We start from the raw sequence: 19,235 nt of genomic DNA, 5'->3' as shown, positions 1-19,235 counted from the left end.
ATACTGCGGATGCTGGAAATCTGAAATAAAAACAGAAAATGCTGGAAATACTTTGCAGGTCAGGCAGCATCTGTGGAGAGAGAAACAGAGTTAATGTTTCAGGTCGATGACCCTTCATCAGAACTGGAGAAATTAGAGATGTAACAGATTTTAAGCAAGTGCAGTAGCAGGGAAAGACGGGAAGGGAGGAAAGAACAAAAGGGAAAGTCTGTGATAGGATGGAAGGCAGGAGTGATTAAATGACAAAAGAAATGATTGTACAAAGCAAAAGGAGATGGTAATGGCACAAGTAAAGAAACAAAAGATGGATCTAGAAGAGGTGTAAATGGGTATAGCAGAGTCATCAACAGCTGCCATCTGGAAAAAATAGGGGCAGAGGTTATGGTCTGAAATTGTTGAACTCTATGTTGAGTCCAGAAGGCTGTAAAATGCCTGATAGAAAGATGAAGTGCTGTTCGTTGAGCTTCGTTGGAACAGTGCAAGAGGCCGAGGACAGAGGGGTCAGAGTGGGAGTGGAGCGGAGAATTAAAGTGACAGGTGACCGGAAGCTCGGGGTCACGCTTGCGGACTGAACGGAGGTGTTCCGCAAAGCGGTCACCCAATCTGCGTTTGGTCCCCCCAATGTAGAGGAGACCCCTCCCTCCTTTCCCTGCCCCTGCACTTGTTTAAAATCTGTTACATCTCTAACTTTTTCCAGTTCTGACAAAAGGTCATCGACCTGAAATGTTAACTCTGTTTTTCTCTCCACAGATGCTGCCTAACCTGCTGAGTATTTCTAGCATTTTCTGAATTCTGTTATAACCTTGTAACACTCCCTATGATCTGTTATTTCAGATAATACAAAACATATGATTTAGGAATTTTATATAAAAAATTATACTATCTGGTTACTGTTTTCTTCTGTGTAGATTCCTATGGAAGAAGGAGGTTTATATCATATTACATAAGAGAGAACAGGACTGCACTTGCGATGAAATAACTCACAGTAAGGAAAGGCATAACAGCAAAAATGTCTGCAGTGCATTCATCGGAAATATGTAAACTATGTGAAACAGTTTTTCTCATTTCTAAATTATTTGAATAGTCATACCAGTATTAACTGGCAATGAGTTTATCATGATCTTTACAGTGCCAGCCAACATTCCTGTTTATTTAGTATGATTTCAAGATTTAATAGGCCAATTAAACATTTGGAATCAGTGCTGACAAAGTGCAAAGTAACAGCATTATCAAATATATACAGAACACATATTAAAAGAAGTAGCAACAGTTAGAACTCTGATACCTTTTGCACTTGACCCCAATAAAAATTCCTAGAATTTTCTGTGTACTCACTGTCAATGTCCTGTTCAATAACGTCCTCTTGGTTTTCGAAAAGCTCTCTCAGATTAACATATGCAAAGCCAACATCTTCACACTCCAAGTCCTGTTCATCTTCAGGTGGATCACTGACTATTGTAAACTTTATACTAGGGATGAAAATAGAAGTACATTTCATCAAGAAATGTCCCAATGGAGGAAGTGGAAATCTGTTTTCTGTGTGAAGTTGAAATCTTCAAACAAAAATCTGCTCCACAGGACGTACACTTTTAAAACTTTTTCTACCAGGCTCTAAAGCAATACTCAATATGACATAGCTTTTAACAAATGTGAATTAAAGAAACAGAAAAAATTGAGATCAGGAAGTGAAACAATTCCAGGAAAATCAGAAATGGACTAAGCCATTCAAAATCTTTTGAAATGGTAAATCAGTACCTACTATACCTGGTTCAGTGGCGGCGGGAAACGCGAGCGGCGAGGCTTTAAAAGGCTCCCAGAGACCAGGTAGGCCTCACAGCGGCAGCGGCGGTGGCGGGAAACGCGAGCGGCGAGGCTTTAAAAGGCCCCCAGAGACCAGGTAGGCCTCACAGCGGCAGCAGCTGCGGCGGGAAACGCGAGCGGAGAGGCTTTAAAAGGCTCCCAAAGACCAGGTAGGCCTCACAGCGGCGGCGGCGGGAAACGCGAGCGGCGAGGCTTTAAAAGGCCCCCAGAGACCAGGTAGGCCTCACAGCATCAACGGCAGGAAACGCGAGCGGCGAGGCTTTAAAAGGCCCCCAGAGACCAGGTAGACCTCACAGCGGCAGGAAACGCGAGCGGCGAGGCTTTAAAAGGCCCCCAGAGACCAGGTAGGTTTACTAATCTCCAATCTCAGAGAAAGGGAGAGAAGTAAAAAGTAATCGAAGTGTGACGTCACCAGAAAGCAGGTAAGTGATTGGTTGGTGAGTATTTCTTTCTTTTTTAAACTCTAACTCTGTGGTTTATAGATTCTAAGCTCTCTGTGGTGTAGCGGGGACTGTTTATAAACCAGGGCCCTTAAATATACCATTTAACTGTAGTGTAATTGGTGGGATTGATTTGATTTAATTTAATTGCAATTAATTAAAGGGTAAGTCATGGCAGGACAGCCCGGTGCCGTGGTATGCTCCTCCTGCGCTATGTGGGAACTCAGGGACACTTCCTGTGTCCCTCACAACTACGTGTGCAGGAAGTGTGTCCAGCTGCAGCTACTGGCAGATCGTACTGCGGTGCTGCAGCAGCGATTGGATACATACTGGACCATTCGCGATGCTGAGGACATCGTGAATAGCATGTTTAATCAGTTGGTCACACCGCAGATAAAGGTGGCACAGGCAGAAAGGGAACGGGTGACCAACAGGCAGAGTACTAGGCACAGGCAGGTAGTGCCGGGGTCCCCTGTGGCCATCCCCCTCTCAAACAGATATACCGCTTTGGACACTGATGGGGGGGGATGGTTTACCAGGGGAAGGCAGCAGCAGCCAACTTCCTGGCACCAGGGGTGGCTCTGCTGCACAGGACGGGAGGAAAAAGAGGGGGAGAGCTATAGTAATAGGGGATTCTATTGTAAGGGGAATAGATAGGCGTTTCTGCGGCCGCAAACGAGACTCCAGGATGGTGTGTTGCCTCCCTGGTGCAAGGGTCAAGGATGTTTCGGCGCGGCTGCAGGGCATTCTGAAGGGGGAGGGTGAACAGCCAGTTGTCGTGGTGCATATAGGTACCAACGATATAGGTAAAAAACGGGATGAGGTCCTAAAAGCTGAATATAGGGAGTTAGGAGGTAAATTAAAAAACAGGACCTCAAAGGTAGTAATCTCAGGATTGCTACCAGTGCCAGGTGCTAGTCAGAGTAGAAATAGAAGGATATTTCAGATGAATACGTGGCTAGAGGAATGGTGCCATGGGGAGGGATTCAAATTCCTGGGACATTGGAACCGGTTCTGGGGGAGGTGGGACCAGTTCAAACCGGACGGTTTGCACCTGGGCAGGGCCGGGACCGATGTCCTAGGGGGAGTGTTTGCTAGTGCTCTGGGGGAGGGTTTAAACTAAAATGGCAGGGGGTTGGGAATCTGAGCGGGGAAACAGAGGAAAGGGAAACAAGGATAAAAGTAAAAGACAGGAAGGAGAAAAATGAAAGTGACAGGCAGAGAAATCAAGGGTTTAAATCAAACATGGCCACAGTAAATAATAATTCTAAAAGATCTAAGAGCGTTAAAAAAACAAGCCTGAACGCTTTGTGTCTTAATGCGAGGAGCATTCGTAATAAGGTGGATGAATTAGCTGCGCAAATAGAGGTAAACGAATATGATATGATTGGGATTACGGGAACATGGCTCCAGGGTGACCACGGCTGGGAACTCAACATCCAGGGGTATTCAATATTCAGGAAAGATAGGCAGAAAGGAAAAGGAGGTGGGGTAGCATTGCTGGTTAAAGAGGGGATTAACACAATTGAAAGGAAGGATATTAGCTCTGATGATGTGGAATCTGTATGGGTAGAACTGAGAAATACCAAGGGGCAGAAAACGTTAGTGGGAGTGGTATATAGACCTCCAAACAGTAATGCGGAGGTCGGGGATGGCATTAAACGGGAAATTAGAGAAGCGTGCAATAGGGGCACAGCAGTTATCATGGATGACTTTAATCTACATATAGATTGGGCTAACCAAATTAGTAACAATACTGTGGAGGAGGAATTCCTGGAGTGTATACGGGATGGTTTCCTGGACCAATATGTCGAGGAACCAACTAGAGATCAGGCCATCTTAGACTGGGTATTATGTAATGAGAAAGGATTAATTAGCAATCTTGTTGTGCGAGGCCCCTTGGGTCGGAGCGATCATAATATGATAGAAGATGGAGAGTGAAATAGTTGACTCAGAGACCAGGGTCCTGAATTTAAATAAAGGAGACTACGATGGTATGAGGTGCGAGTTGGGTAGGATTGATTGGGGAATGTCACTCAAAGGGTTGACGGTGGACGGGCAATGGCAAACATTCAAAGATCGCATGGATGAACTACAGAATTTGTTCATCCCAGTTTGGCATAAAAATAAAACAAAAAAGGTGACTCAACCGTGGCTAATAAGGGAAATTAGGGATAGCATAAGATCCAAGGAGAGGACATATAAATTGGCCAGAAAAAGCAGTAAACCTGAGGATTGGGAGCAGTTTAGGATCCAACAAAGGAGAACAAAGGGATTAATTAAGAGGGGGAAAATAGAGTATGAGAGTAAGCTTGCAGAGAACATAAAAACTGACTGTAAAAGCTTTTATAGATATGTGAAGAGAAAAAGACGGGTGAAGTCAGGCGTAGGTCCCTTGCAGTCAGAATCAGGGGAATTTATAATGGGGAAGAAAGAAATGGCAGACCAATTAAATACATACTTTGGTTCAGTCTTCACAAAGGAGGACACAAATAACCTCCCAAAGATGTCGGGGAACATAGGATCTAATGAAAGGGAGGAACTGATAGAAATCAGTATTTGTAGAGAAATGGTGTTAGGGAAATTGATGGGATTGAGGGCCGATAAATCCCCAGGGCCTGATAATCTACATCCTAGGGTACTTAAGGAAGTGGCCCTAGAAATAGTAGCATTGCTGGTCATCTTCCAAAATTCTATAGACTCTGGAATAGTTCCCATGGATTGGAGGATAGCTAATGTTACCCCACTGTTCAAAAAAGGTGGTAGAGAGAAAACGGGGAATTATAGACCGGTAAGCCTGACATCGGTAGTGGGGAAAATGCTAGAGTCCATTATAAAGGATGTAATAGCAGAGCACTTGGAAAAAAGTGACCGGATCGGACAAAGTCAACATGGATTTACAAAAGGTAAATCGTGCTTGACTAATCTACTGGAATTTTTTGAGGATGTAACTGATAAGATAGATAAGGGAGAACCAGTGGATGTGGTGTATTTGGATTTTCAAAAGGCTTTCGATAAGGTCCCACATAAGATGTAAAATTAAGGCACATGGGATTGGGGGCAAGGTATTGACTTGGATAGAGAAGTGGTTGGCAGACAGAAAGCAAAGAGTTGGAATAAACGGCTCTTTTTCCGAGTGGCAGGCAGTGACTAGTGGGGTACCGCAGGGATCGGTCGTTGGACCCCAGCTATTCACAATATATATTAATGATCTGGACGAGGGAACTAGATGTAATATCTCCAAGTTTGCAGATGACACAAAGCTGGGTGGGCGTATGTGCTGTGAGGAGGATGCCGAGAAACTCCAGTATGATTTGGACAGGTTGGGTGATTGGACAGAAGCATGGCAGATGCAGTATAACGTGGATAAATGCGAGGTTATCCATTTTGGTTTCAAAACAGGAAGGCAGATTATTATCTAAATGGCAATAGATTGGGAGAAGGGGAAGTGCAACGAGACCTGGGCGTCCTTGTGCACAAGTCGCTGAAAGTAAGTATGCAGGTGCAGCAGGCGGTTAAGAAGGCAAATGGTGTAGTGGTAGGGGATAGTATCATTAGGGGGATAGATAGGGTTCTCTGCAGTCAAGAGCGGGAGTCCCGAAGGCTGTGTTGCCTGCCCGGTGCCAGGGTTAAGGACATCTCTTCTGGGCTGGAAAGAAACTTGGAGTGGGAGGGGGAGGATCCAGTTGTCGTGGTCCATGTTGGTACAAACGACATAGATAGGATGAGGAAGAAGGTTCTGTTAAAGGAGTATGAGCAGCTAGGGGTCAAATTAAAAAACAGAACCTCAAGGGTAATAATCTCTGGGTTATTACATGAGCCACGAGCGAATTTGGCTAGGATAAATAAAATTAAAGAGTTAAATGCGTGGCTCAAAGACTGGTGTGGGAGAAATGGGTTTTGCTTCTTGGGACACTGGCACCAGTACTGGGACAGGAGGGAGCTGTTCCGTTGGGACAGACTCCACTTGGCCAGTGCTGGGACTAGAGTCCTGGCAAATCATATAACTAGGGCTGTAGAGAGGGCTTTAAACAAATTAGTGGGGGGGAGGTTTCTAGAGAGCAAATAACAGAAATGACAACGGAGAAGGTCATAGACTTAGGTAGCAGTGGGGAAATTAAAAAACAGAACGTGTCAGGAAGGGACAGAAGGTATGGAGTAAAAGGTAAAGTAATAAAAGGGGAAAAAACAGGAACTAAGTGTCACAAAACATATTTGAAAGTTCTTTATCTGAATGCACGTAGCATTCGTAACAAAATGAATGAGCTAACGGCACAAATAACTACATATGGGTATGATCTTGTGGCCATTACAGAAACATGGCTGCAGGGTGACCATGACTGGGAATTAAACATACCAGGTTATTTAACAATCAGGAAGGACAGGCAGGAAGGGAGGGGAGGTGGGGTGGCTATGTTAATAAAGGAAGGAATCACTATAATACAGAGAAATGATATTGGGTCAAAGGAGCAGGATAGTGAAACAGTTTGGGTAGAGATAAGGAATAATAAGGGGAAAAAAACACTAGTGGGCGTAGTCTATAGGCCTCCGAACAGTTGCAACTCTGTTGGACGGAGTATTAATCAGGAAATAGTTGAGGCTTGTAATAAGGGAACAGCTATAATTATGGGGGATTTTAACTATCATATTAACTGGACAAATCAAATTGGGCAGAGCAGCCTTAAGGATGAGTTCATTGAGTGTATTAGGGATGGGTTTCTTGAGCAGTATGTAACTGAACCGACCAGGGGGCAAGCAACCTTAGATTTGGTCCTGTGTAATGAGACAGGATTAATTAAAAATGTCCTAGTAAAGGATCCCCTTGGAATGAGTGACCATAACATGGTTGAATTCCATGTTCAAGTAGAGGGTGAGAAGGTTGGATCTCAAACAAGCATGCTGAGCTTGAATAAAGGAGACTATGAAGGTATGAGAGCGGAATTGATTAGAGTGGACTGGGAAAATAGATTAAAGGGTAAGACGGTACATGATCAGTGGTGTACATTTAAGGAGTTATTTTACAACTTCCAAAAAATATATATTCCACTGAGGAAAAAAGGGTGTAAAAGAAAAGATAGCCATCCGTGGCTAAGTAAAGTAGTTAAGGATGGTATCCGACTAAAAACAAGGGCATATAAGGTAGCCAAATCTAGTGGGAGGATAGAAGATTGGGAAGTCTTTAAAAGACAGCAAAAAATAACTAAAAGATTGATTAAGAAAGGGAAGATAGATTATGAAAGTAAATTAGCAAAAAATATAAAAACGGATCGCAAAAGTTTCTATAGTTATATAAAAAGAAAAAGGGTGGCTAAAGTAAATGTTGGTCCCTTAGAGGATGAGACTGGGAAATAATGGTGGGAAACATGGAGATGGCAAAAACGCTGAACAAATATTTTGTATCAGTCTTTACAGTAGAGGACATTAAGAATATCCCAACACTGGACAAACAGGGGGCTCTAGGGGGAGAGGAGCTAAATACGATTAAAATCACTAAGGAAGTGGTACTTGGTAAAATAACGGGACTTAAGCCGGATAAATCCCCTGGACCTGATGGCTTACATCCTAGGGTCTTGAGGGAAGTGGCGGTAGGGATTGTGGATGCATTGGTAATAATTTTCCAAAACTCCCTGGACTCAGCAAAGGTCCCGGCAGATTGGAAAACTGCTAATGTAACACCCTTATTTAAAAAGGGTAGTAGGCAGAAGGCTGGAAACTATAGACCTGTTAGCCTAACATCTGTGGTTGGTAAAATGTTAGAGTCCATTATTAAGGAGACAGTAACGGGACATTTGGATAAACATAATTTAATAGGATAAACTCAGCATGGTTTCATGAAGGGGAAGTCATGTTTGACAAATTTGCTTGAGTTCTTTGAGGAAGTAACATACAGGGTGGATAAAGGAGAACCAGTGGACGTAGTGTATTTAGACTTCCAAAAGGCATTTGAAAAGGTGCCACACAAAAGATTATTGCTCAAGATAAAAAATCATGGGATTGGGGGTAATATTCTGGCATGGGTGGAGAATTGGCTCTCTAACAGAAAGCAGAGAGTTGGGATAAATGGTTCATTCTCAGACTGGCAATCAGTAACTAGTGGTGTTCTGCAGGGGTCAGTGCTGGGTCCCCAACTCTTTACAATCTATATTAACGATTTGCAGGAGGGGACCGAGTGTAACATATCAAAGTTTGCAGATGATACAAAGATGGGAGGGAAAGTAGTGAGTGAGGAGGACATTAAAGAGTAAAGGGAATTAAGGGTTACGGGGAGCGGGCAGGAATTTGGACATGAGTCTAGGTTCGGATCGGTCATGGCCCTGTGGGTAGCGGAGCGGGCCCAGGGGCCGTGTAGCCTGATCCTGCTCCTATTTCGTGTGTCTAATTCTGTTAGATTCAGGAGATGGTTCTGTGATAGTGGATTGGCGGTTAGGATCAGATCAGCCATGATCTTATTGAATGGCGGAGCAGGCTCGAGGGGCCGATTGGCCTACTCCTGCTCCTATTTCTTATGTTCTTATAAAAAACCTGCAAAGTGACATAGACAGGCTAAGTAAGTGGGCAGAGATTTGGCAGATGGAATACAATACTGGAAAGTGTGAGGTTATGCACTTTGGCAGGAAAAATCATAGAGCAAGTTATTATCTTAATGGCAAGAAACTGGAAAGTACTGTAGTACAAAGGGATCTGGGGGTCCTGGTGCATGAAACTCAAAAAGTTAGTATGCAGGTGCAGCAAGTGATCAAGAAGGCCAATGGAATGTTGGCTTTTATTGCTAGGGGGATAGAATATAAAAACAGGGAGGTATTGCTGCAGTTATACAAGGTATTGGTGAGACCGCACCTGGAATACTGCATACAGTTTTGGTGTCCATACTTAAGAAAAGACATACTTGCTCTGGAGTCAGTACAAAGAAGGTTCACTCGGTTAATCCCGGGGATGAGGGGGTGGTCATATGAGGAGAGGTTGAGTAGATTGGGACTCTACTCATTGGAGTTCAGAAGAATGAGAGGCGATCTTATTGAAACATATAAGATTGTGAAGGGGCTTGATCGGGTGGATGCGGTGAGGATGTTCCCAATGATGGGTGAAACTAGAACTAGGGGGCATAATCTTAAAATAAGGGGCTGCTATTTCAAAACTGAGATGAGGAGAAACTTCTTCACTCAGAGGGTGGTAGGTTTGTGGAATTTGCTGCCCCAGAAAGCTGTGGAAGCTACATCATTAAATAAATTTAAAACAGAAATAGATAGTTTCCTAGAAGTAAAGGGAATTAAGGGTTACGGGGAGCGGGCAGGAAATTGGACATGAGTCTAGGTTCGGAATGGTCATGGCCCTGTGGGTAGTGGAGCGGGCCCAGGGGCCGTGTAGCCTGGTTCTGCTCCTACTTCTTGTGTTCTAATTCTGTGTTAGATTTCAGGAGATGGTTTTATTCCTGTTCCTGGCTGGGGTGGAGATCGCCTTTACAGAAGCTAAGTACTGTAGAAAATATAGGGACAGAGTGATCTCCTGGAAGAGTTTCGATCGCCTAGATGGGTCGGAGAGGAATTTCCCATATTTTTTCTCCCAAATTGGCCATTGGGTTTTTTATCTGGTTTTTCGCCTCTCCCGGGAGATCACATGGGTTCGGGTGGGATGGAGAGTGATAGAAGATTTGAGGTTAGGATCAGATCAGCCATGATCTTATTGAATGGTGGAGCAGGCTCGAGGGGCCGATTGGCCTACTCCTGCTCCTATTTCTTATGTTCTTATGTATGTTGGCCTTCGTAGCGAGAGGGTTTGAGTACAGGAACAAGTTTGTCTTGCTGCAGTTGTACAGGGCCTTGGTGAGGCCACACCTTGAGTATTGTGTGCAGTTTTGGTCGCCTTATCTGAGGAAGGATGTTCTTGCCATGGAAGGAGTGCAGCGAAGATTCACCAGGCTGATACCTGGGATGGCAGGAATGACGTATGAGGAGAGATTGGGCTTGTTTAGAAGAATGAGAGGGGATCTCATCGAAACTTATAAAATTCTAACAGGACTAGACAGACTAGATGCTGGAAGGATGTTCCCGATGGTCGGGGAGTCCAGAACAAGGGGTCACAGTCTAAGGATAAGGGGTAAGCCATTTAGGACAGAGATGAGGAGGAATTCCTTCACCCAGAGAGTGGTGAACCTGTGGAATTCTCTGCCAAAGAAGGCAGTAGAGGCCAATTCATTAAATATATTCAAGAAGGAGTTCGATATATTTCTTAAGGCTAAAAGGATCAAGGGATATGGGGAGAAGGCAGGAACAGGGTACTGAATTTGGATGATCAGCCATGATCTCATTGAATGGCAGAGCAGACTCGAGGGGCCGAATGGCCTACTCCTGCTCCTATCTTCTATGTTTCTATGTTTCCCAAGCACCTCAAAATATATTATCTGGCACCACTCACTAGGCTTGGTCTCACTAAATAAATGAATCATTCATAAGGCTGTCTGTCACCTTTTGCAATGACCAAGACTGGACCGGGGTGCAAAATAGGCAGAGATGGGGTTTCGGGCTAGAATTTTGTAGCTTGCTTTGTTGTGATGAAAATTAATTGAAAACCCTGCTAACAAATGCTGTCACGTCATAGGAAAGAAGGAAAGGAAAGAATGAAGGAAATGTGCATTTATATAGTATAATATCATATTTTCAGGATGCCCCAAAACATTTCACATCCAATAAGTTACTTTGTAGTGGAATTTTAATGGCCAGACCCATCAAATTCGAGTGCAACTCGGCCTGACAGGTGCAGTGCACTTTGGGTGCAATGCACCTGTCCAGAACCTGAGTGGGAGGGGCAAGATAATCAGCCTTGTTATTTATCAAGATTAGTGCTATTTCTAAAGTGAAAGTTTAATGAGCATTCGTCATATATGGAGTATAAATAGATACAGAGGTGTGAATGTTGAATGTTAATTTATTTTTACTTTGATTCCTTAAAAATAATTGTATTCACTTACGCTATTAAAAAGTCATAGCTACACCACTCTCTCAGTATCAGATAATATAAAGTACTTTCAGATGATGCACAGAATTTCTGACTATTGCAGTACAAATGCTTACATCCAGAAGAAACTGGTGTGACACAGCTGCCATTAATATTTACCTCTCGAGGTTTAACTCAAGTCCCTGGAGCACTGACCCAAGGAACTGCCTCCTCTGTTGGTTATTTTCTTGATCCACATGGATCACTGTCAAAAAACACATACCCAGTTATTTGATGCAAACTGACATCAACACTTTTACATTCCATTTAGAAAAGGATATAAAAGCAGGCCTCAATTTCTTTCTCTTGCTGTGTTTACCCAGCAAGAGATAGCAAGCTGAAAGGTATAGTAGTATTAAATCTCAGATCATGTGATCACATGTCACATTGGTGGCAGTTTTATATGCACCCTGTCAAAAAAAGATACAGGCAATGTTTGACTGTGCCACATAACTGTCACTTTCTGTTAATGGCACTGGCAGTGTCAATTGGAAAAGCAGGTACCATTTATTGCCATATATTTAAGGGGATTTACTGCATGTTCTTTCACCCATGGAGCTGGTGATAATGATAGTATATGGCAGTGTAGTTGTCCTTCCTGACATTGCAAGTAATTTAATCCTCCACATCTGCCACAACTCTGCTCTGACAGAGGTGTAGCATAATGCACTAACTAAAACCTACAGCATGGCATTTTGTCAGAACTAGGAACTATTCAGTACTCCAATGCTGACCAGTACTGCCACAAACTTATGGTAGTGCTTCTTATTTATTTTCTAATTACTACATATATTGGTTACTCAACATAAAAAGCTAAATGTGACACTGAGCCTACAAGACTGATATTAAATTGAGAGAGAAAGAAACAGAATAAAAGCAGGTTTTTGTAAGGAATATCACTAAGTCAGGGTTTAAGTTAGTCCTATTGGGTAAATGTGCTTTTCCATTATTTGTCGTACTCATAATTTAGTCATTTAAAAAAAAATAATGTTGACAATCGGCAATTATTAGGAACAGGGTTTTATTTTCCCGTGTGCCATAATAGCAGTTTGACAGCAATGAACCCTACTTCCCAGAATGTGTCTTTAGCAGGTGGTGATACTGAAACTCAGGGCAAAGTACACTTGCTGTTATTTGTAGTTGTGTTTTTTTCTGTGTAAACTTCAGAGGTCCCTATTTTCTAAATATTTCCAATAGGAAACTTGGTGATAATGATTTTTGGGATGTTAAGGCCAATTTGGCAGATACAACAATGCTTAACGGCTCGGGTCTAAAAACATCAATTCAGCTCATGTTTAGGGAGTGAATCCAATCAAAGTTTCCAATAATAGTTAGTCTGCACTCTATACTTGAACCATCCACAAACGTTCCTTTTTGTATATTAAAAAGTATCCTATATAGAGGCCCGAAATTTGCGGTCAGCAGCATTGCGAAGGCGTTAGCTGCTGGCCCCAAAGTATGCTTTGCACAGGGAACTCGCAATCCCTGTGTCGAGAACTTCGGGTTTTCCGACCTTGAATTCAATTCAACGGAACTTAATGTGGATCCCCTTGAGCAAAGTGCTGTGACGTCAACAGGCTGTCTAAGTAGCCAATCAAAAGGCAGAATACTCACAGACAGCAAACAAAGAAGTGGGTAAACCCTTAAAATCCTAACTTTTTAAAATAGTTAGAGAGAGAGCAAAAGAAAGATTGGGGTTCTCACATGGGGAAAAGGCAAAGCTGAAATAAAGATGGACAAACTCAAAAATACCTTTTTTGAAAAGTTTCTTAAAAATTTAAATTTTTATTAAAGTGGACAAATTTCACACTGCACAAAATTTTAAAATTCGTTTTCCAGGCCCTTAGCATTTGTTTAGCAGTTAATATGCTGTTAAAACCCCAGTTACACCCAATCCCTTTGGGTCGAAGTTTTAGTGAGAAATTTAACAGCGTAATTACTGCGGAAGAGCCGAAGTTTTCGTCAGTTTCAATGATTTACGAGACTTCACTGATTTCCGGCTCTGTTGCGAGGGGTTGGGGGGGCGGCATGGGCCTGGGGCACAGCACAGCCAGTTTCGGAGCGGTCACTGACAGACCACAACTTTGGGATTTCCGCATGTGCTTGCACCAAATCACGAAGTTGCGTCCGTTTCAACGGCAGTATGATAGTGTACTCCGAGAGTACACCGTCATACCGACCTCAAATTCAGGGCCAAAATGTTTATACCTTATTGATGCATTATGTTGCATCACAAAACAATGCTGATAACTTTCAAAGCATTACTGGTTCTGTCTTACAAATTTGCATTACAGGAAACTCTCTGGTATCCGGCACCGACGGGACCAGGATGGTGCCGGTTGATTAAAAATTCCGGATGACGGAGAGGGTTATCTACCAAGGCTATTTTTAACAAACAAAGAGTCAGACCCCTGTTATTGAGGTGTTCGGACTTCTGACAGTGCCAAGAAGCCGAGTAGTGGCAGTTTGGAGAACTACCCACACTGACTAACTCAGCCACCGCGGGAGACTCGGACTCGGCAACATTTCCGGTTATTGAGGTGTTTTCGGAGTATGAATTTTGCCGGTTAATAGAGAATTCCGGATATTTAGGTGCCGTTTAAACGAGAGTTTCCTATATAGCATTTCTATAGCATTCGCAAAAGAACTAAGGTAGAGTTTGCATTTGTAATATTTATACGACCAAGTTTGACAACATCTAAACACAGCATCAGTACTTGCAGGCATTAGTCTATTCCCTAGACATTGTAGGGCAAAAATTCCAATGAGCGAAGGTCACATACGAATGTTTGAAGCACTCATGTTACATTTGTGTGTGCATTATTTTCACATAGGCATAACCAATTTATTTTAACTTCGCCAATTGGAATGTTTACCATACATTGCAATCCTCAGGTATTGACCATCAAACATTTCAAGCCCTCTAAGAACTGTATTCATAAAACACTTCTCTCTAATACAAAATGCAAAACTGTCTCCTATCCTTCTGCCTGTGATAGGAGGCACAATAAAGCAACCTGGGATAACTTGCATGCTGATTCTCTTTCCCTATGGTGGTATCTAGTTTCTACTTACTGCCTCATCCTGATCATATGGTTGAAAATGGCACGAAGTTTACAGTTACAACTATGTCTTTTGTGGTACCCATTTAATAAATGCACCCAGCATTCAATAGTGAAGTGGGCCTTGGGGGAATTCCAATGAAGGGCCTGTACAAGTACGCTCAGAGTACAGCTGTGCACAGACCCCATCAGTAACCTAAAAATTTTTTTACAGGCAACTTAGCGGTTGCCTTCTTCTTTCCACTGTGGCAGGCTCCTGAGGCCAGCTGCTGCAAGTGTCCACCTGTCTCCCACATTCAACTTAAATGTGAGGCTGAAACTTTGGCTGGTGTTCGGGGGCATCTCTGTGGAATGCAGAAGCCCCTCCCTCCCAGTCAGAGATACCGCCAAATTGAAAAACCAGGCCAATGTGTCCCACAAAGGCTGCGCTTTTGAAAACCAGTAAAACTTTTGCTTCCTTGATCAAGGTGTTTATAGAATTGTAAGCTCCCTGAAACTGTGCGCAAGGAGACTGGATCTGTTAAAGCAGCACTTTCACAATACTGGACCACGAATGAGGAAGATGCTGGCAATTTATTATACACATCTGGCAGGTGGTGATGTATGCTTTTTAGAAATGTTTGCACACCACTATCTTGAAATCTGTTGTTAGAAGGAAGGAGTTAGGAACTGTACCCAGGCATGAATTTAAACCTGCATTAAGTCTATGAAAGGGAAATAAGAATTTAAGTTTTAATGAAATGAAAGGTATACCTGAAAGGTTAACATAGCTTTCTTTTTTCTGATATTGACAAACCTACTGAGTATTTCAATGCTTGGGATTGGGTCTGTTAGCTGCCTCTGATGACGTCATTATTGCAGATGCTTTTAATGGTCCCATGCAGCCTCAGCCTTTCAGTTGTTGATTCTGCTGGTTTGTGCATGTGTGAGAGCAAGAATGAGTGCTTCCAGAGCAAGGCAGCTCCACGCTTCAATGAGGAGTCCCTCCTCCAAGCTCTTGTTGAGGCAGTAAGAGGGCACAGGGAGATTATCTTCCCTCCGGATGGCTGGAGGAAGCCTCCATACCAAGGCAGCCTGGCTGCACATTGCTGAGGAGGTTAGCGCAAGGTCCGTGTGTTCACGCACATGGATCCAGTGCAGGAAACGCTTTAATGATCTTCTGCGATCATCAAAACTAAATATCCCATCACATTTACATTCAGTCTGCTTCCCTTCTATTTTCATCACTAGCACGCTGCTTTGTAAGCCTGCTCCTCCACATCCCACCTTACCCTTACTTCCCTTGCACCCTTACCTATCCATCTCTGTCTCTGTACTGAATCACTTCACCATGTTGTCTATGCACCCCTTAGAATTGCTCTCACTGTTATGCAGTGACAACAACCAACAACGCACAAGGAGGCAGCTTCCTCTTGGCACCTCACTCCATCTTGGTCTCCCTCTAAGCTTCTATGTTAGGAATTCTTCACACTCTCTCCATCACTGTGGTTGAAACTCTGCTTGTGTCCCTCCTTGCAGGAAAAGATAGCCCACAATAAGAGGGAGAGAGCACTGACTGGAGGAGGTACACCTACCCTAGCACCATTGAGTGCTGAGGAGGCAGCGCACAAAATCGTCGGAGGTGGCGAGGATATGGAAGTGGGCGATGGAGAGACGGGTGCACTAGACGAAGCCGGTGACAGAATAGAGTTTCATCCCTCTCATTTACATTTAATGATTGACTGCAATGTCATATGATGTTCATAGAGATACCCTTTGTATTATCTGCACAAAAGGACGTGTCTGCTACATCAAAATCAGATGTCTAACTCATGCCTTTACTCTCCCACAGGACCATCGAACACCCCCTCCCCAATGTCCAGGAGGAACAGCCAGACGACTCCTCAGAGGAACCTGCAGCCTGAGGGAGCAGCGTCACTAGGACTCAGTGCACCCAGCACCAGCGCAGAAACGCCCACCTCGGTGGGGCCCTCGCGACTTAGAGTAGTGATGTCACCTGGTGTATCACAGCTCACAAGTAAGCATCAGCAGATGGTGGAGACAGCGACAGCAGTGGAGAGTCCTCGTCGGAGGTTGCAGGACTCTCCTAGCTCTGCTCAACTGTATGCAGACGCTGTGCCTCTGGGGCCATCAGAAAGAGAGCGGTTCGGGAACTCCAGAAACAAGTGCAGGAGTCTCTGGAAGGGTTTGCCTCCAGGGTACGTGCGAGTGTGCAGAGAATGGAGGAGTCCATCTCTAACATGAGCACTGCCGTTGTGGAGGCAATGGCGCATGAACATACCTCCGTGGATAGGATGGCAACCTCCGTGGATAGGATGGCAACCTCCGTGGAGAACATAAGTTGCCAGAATAATGAAAACATGATGACTGTTCAAAATAGATTGTCATCTCTGGAGGAGAGATGGGCAACTATTGAGCAGAAACACCAGAGCTTCATGGACGTCCTTGTTATGAGTACTGCCAGTACAGATACAGGTCCTCATGGCCCCCTGATGTGCAGCAAGGTGCTCTCTAGCCACTTGCTAGCACTGAAGTGCGGCTGACCCATGAGAGGGATGTTGGTGGCAGCTAACAAGGAAGTGTGGGCTTCTCTCCAAGCGCTCACACGACCATGCCACTGTGGAGCCCTCGCTCAGAGACCCACTTTGCACACCCAACTGAGATGGCCGTTTCAGCCCCTGCACAGCCGCAGGAAGAGCAGACTGTTGAAGCACCCTCCCAGGCTCCCAAACCCAGAGGACGCCCGCCAAAGGCGTCTAAGCAGGCGCAGTATCCAAGTGAGCAAGGTGCCTCTACATCTGCTCAATCCACAGGGGAACCACCATGTAGAAGCACGCGTAAGAGGAAGATAAAGCACTGTTAGTCACAAGGAGACTCACTTTGGTGTTTTGTCATTATTTTTCTGCTTCTGCTTAAGAGTTTTCATTGTGATGCTTTTGTCAATGTAGTAAACAATAGTGATGCCAAACAGTTGAATGTGTGGTCTGTGTGTTCTGGGAAATGGCATATGCGCATTGAGGGCTCAGGGTGACTTGCATTTGTAATGATGATGGTGAAAGTGATAGGAAAGAACTGGTTATAGCAGAGATGATGTATGACTTTGGAGGCAGGTCGCCTACAATTAGAGAGCCATATGGTAGCCACCTATGGTTGAGGAGTAAGCTTATGCGAATGTGGCATGGCAGAGTGCATCCCCTGCTTGACGGGCAGCAGTGAACTGGAGAGATGTTGCATTGGTCACAACAGAGCCCGCAAGGAGCGCCTCCACCTTGTCCTCCTCTTCTTCCTCGTCCTCCTCCTCTTCTTCAGAGGAAGATCTGCGCTGAGCCACGCGGCTGCTGCTCCTCCGATTATGATGACCAGGATGAGAGGACATAAATACCATAACGCTGGTAGATATCTCAGTCAAGGGATGGTTGTTGTGAGTGCTCAGACAAAGTGGCCAGAAAGTGTTCCAAGGAGCTGACACAGCAGATGGATGTCAGACTCTAACCTCACAAGATTAGTTGAGCACCAAAATGTCTCCCAAACCTCAAGCCACTAAGTTGTGGCATGTGAAAGAATGAGGCATTGCAGGACTGCTTTAAAGCTGCTCGAGCAGCTGTCAACTATTGAGGTCCGAGGTGAACACGCCTCCATTCACCAGGCGTGTTTTGATGAAGGCGGGCTGCAGCATGAAAAAGCACAAAAATAGGATCAGCCCTTTAAAATAGGATTATGCAGGCAGTTAACGACATGTTAACTGCCTTAACTACCTGTTCCACCGGTTCCCGTCGGGTCAGTTTGGGAGCGGCTGACCCGACACTCACGAAAATCGGGTGGGGGCGGGACGGAGGTGGGTTGGGTGTCTGAAGCCATTTTTTCTGATTTTTGCTGCTGACCCGCCTCCACACCCGCCTCCTCAGGGCTATTAAAATCGAGCCCTTAAGATCTTCAGGAACTTGTCCTCGGGCTAAGTCTGGACAAGAACCAATACATTCGGAGCCTGCGTTGCTTTGTTGAGTTGGCCATGAAGATAACAAGAATACTATACTGCAGAAGAAAAGTTTATAGAAGGCTGTGGATTCTCAAGAAAGATTAGTCTTGCATGCCACCATTGACAACTTCTCTGACTATAAAGTTTGCATCTACCCAATGATGAACTGCTCAAGCCCAGATTGGCAGATTGCACAGAAAGCCCAACTCTTGCTCCTGAACTCCGTACAAGTTGCAAATCAGGCAGACCAATGAGCTGGCTAAGGATGGTTTGCACCATGCCAGAATTCACCCTCTGCAACCTCAGAGAGATAGGCAGAGCCAAAAGACCTTTACAAGATCATGACCAGAACAGCATTGCTGGTGGTTAAGTCAACTCAACATATTTAACTCAGGGACACGAGCTGTGGAAAGTGCATCTTATACTGATCCAAAATGTTTCCACAAAATAACAAAGGCAAAAGTTCACACAACACTTCCTTGGCTTGTGGTATGCTTCTAAACAGCAGCTTTGTCTGGAAAAATGTCCCATGCCTGCAGATATGTAAATGCAGCATTAACCATTGTTGGAGGATAAAATCACCTGTAAGAAAAGTATGATTAGTTGGTTGGCGTATAATTCTTCCCAACTAAAGCCTGTTATGCTACCACTTTTGTGTCTATGCAAAGTCGGCACAAAACCAGCAGTATAAATTAGCAATCTGATTCCTTAGCACATTTTGGTTTGGGAAGTGAGACTACCTTCATTCCAAAGCTTTGTACCATGTGCAGTAAAACTCAAATCCGAGCGGGAGCAGCTCTGAGTAATTTGCCAGACATTGAAAATTTACCAGTTAGGCAACAGATCCCTGCCTTATGTTCATAAATGTGTGTGCGTAGAGTTCCTTTTTGACTGAGTTTGGTGCCGAGTCCCAGTAATGAGCACTCTGCAGTAAATTCTGGTCTA

The 19,235-nt window shown here is 44.1% G+C and overlaps 1 protein-coding gene across 8 annotated transcripts in view; it reads right to left on the bottom strand.

Moving 5' to 3' along the window:
* The window catches only part of rpgrip1l (RPGRIP1 like), a 253,367-nt gene that overhangs the window by 44,115 nt on the left and 190,017 nt on the right, over positions 1–19,235 (bottom strand). For 6 of the 8 annotated variants that reach the window (XM_085991415.1, XM_085991416.1, XM_085991422.1 and 3 more), the window contains 2 exons: positions 11,373–11,457; positions 1,336–1,469 (listed from right to left, as the gene is read on the bottom strand). The exons of 1 other annotated variant lie outside the window; for it this stretch is intronic. In XM_085991415.1, the coding sequence (XP_085847541.1) occupies positions 1,336–1,469; positions 11,373–11,457 (219 nt within the window). Of the gene's footprint in view, positions 1–1,335; positions 1,470–11,372; positions 11,458–19,235 lie in introns of those variants that run through there. One more of the 8 variants, XM_085991423.1, reaches the window with a different exon arrangement.

The sequence above is a fragment of the Somniosus microcephalus genome, chromosome 6, assembly GCF_052327205.1.
Source record: "Somniosus microcephalus isolate GS21.2 chromosome 6, FLI_Smic_1.0, whole genome shotgun sequence".
Taxonomy (NCBI): domain Eukaryota; kingdom Metazoa; phylum Chordata; class Chondrichthyes; order Squaliformes; family Somniosidae; genus Somniosus; species Somniosus microcephalus.
Note: the sequence above shows the minus strand (reverse complement) of the source record. Positions and strands in the feature narration are given on the sequence as shown.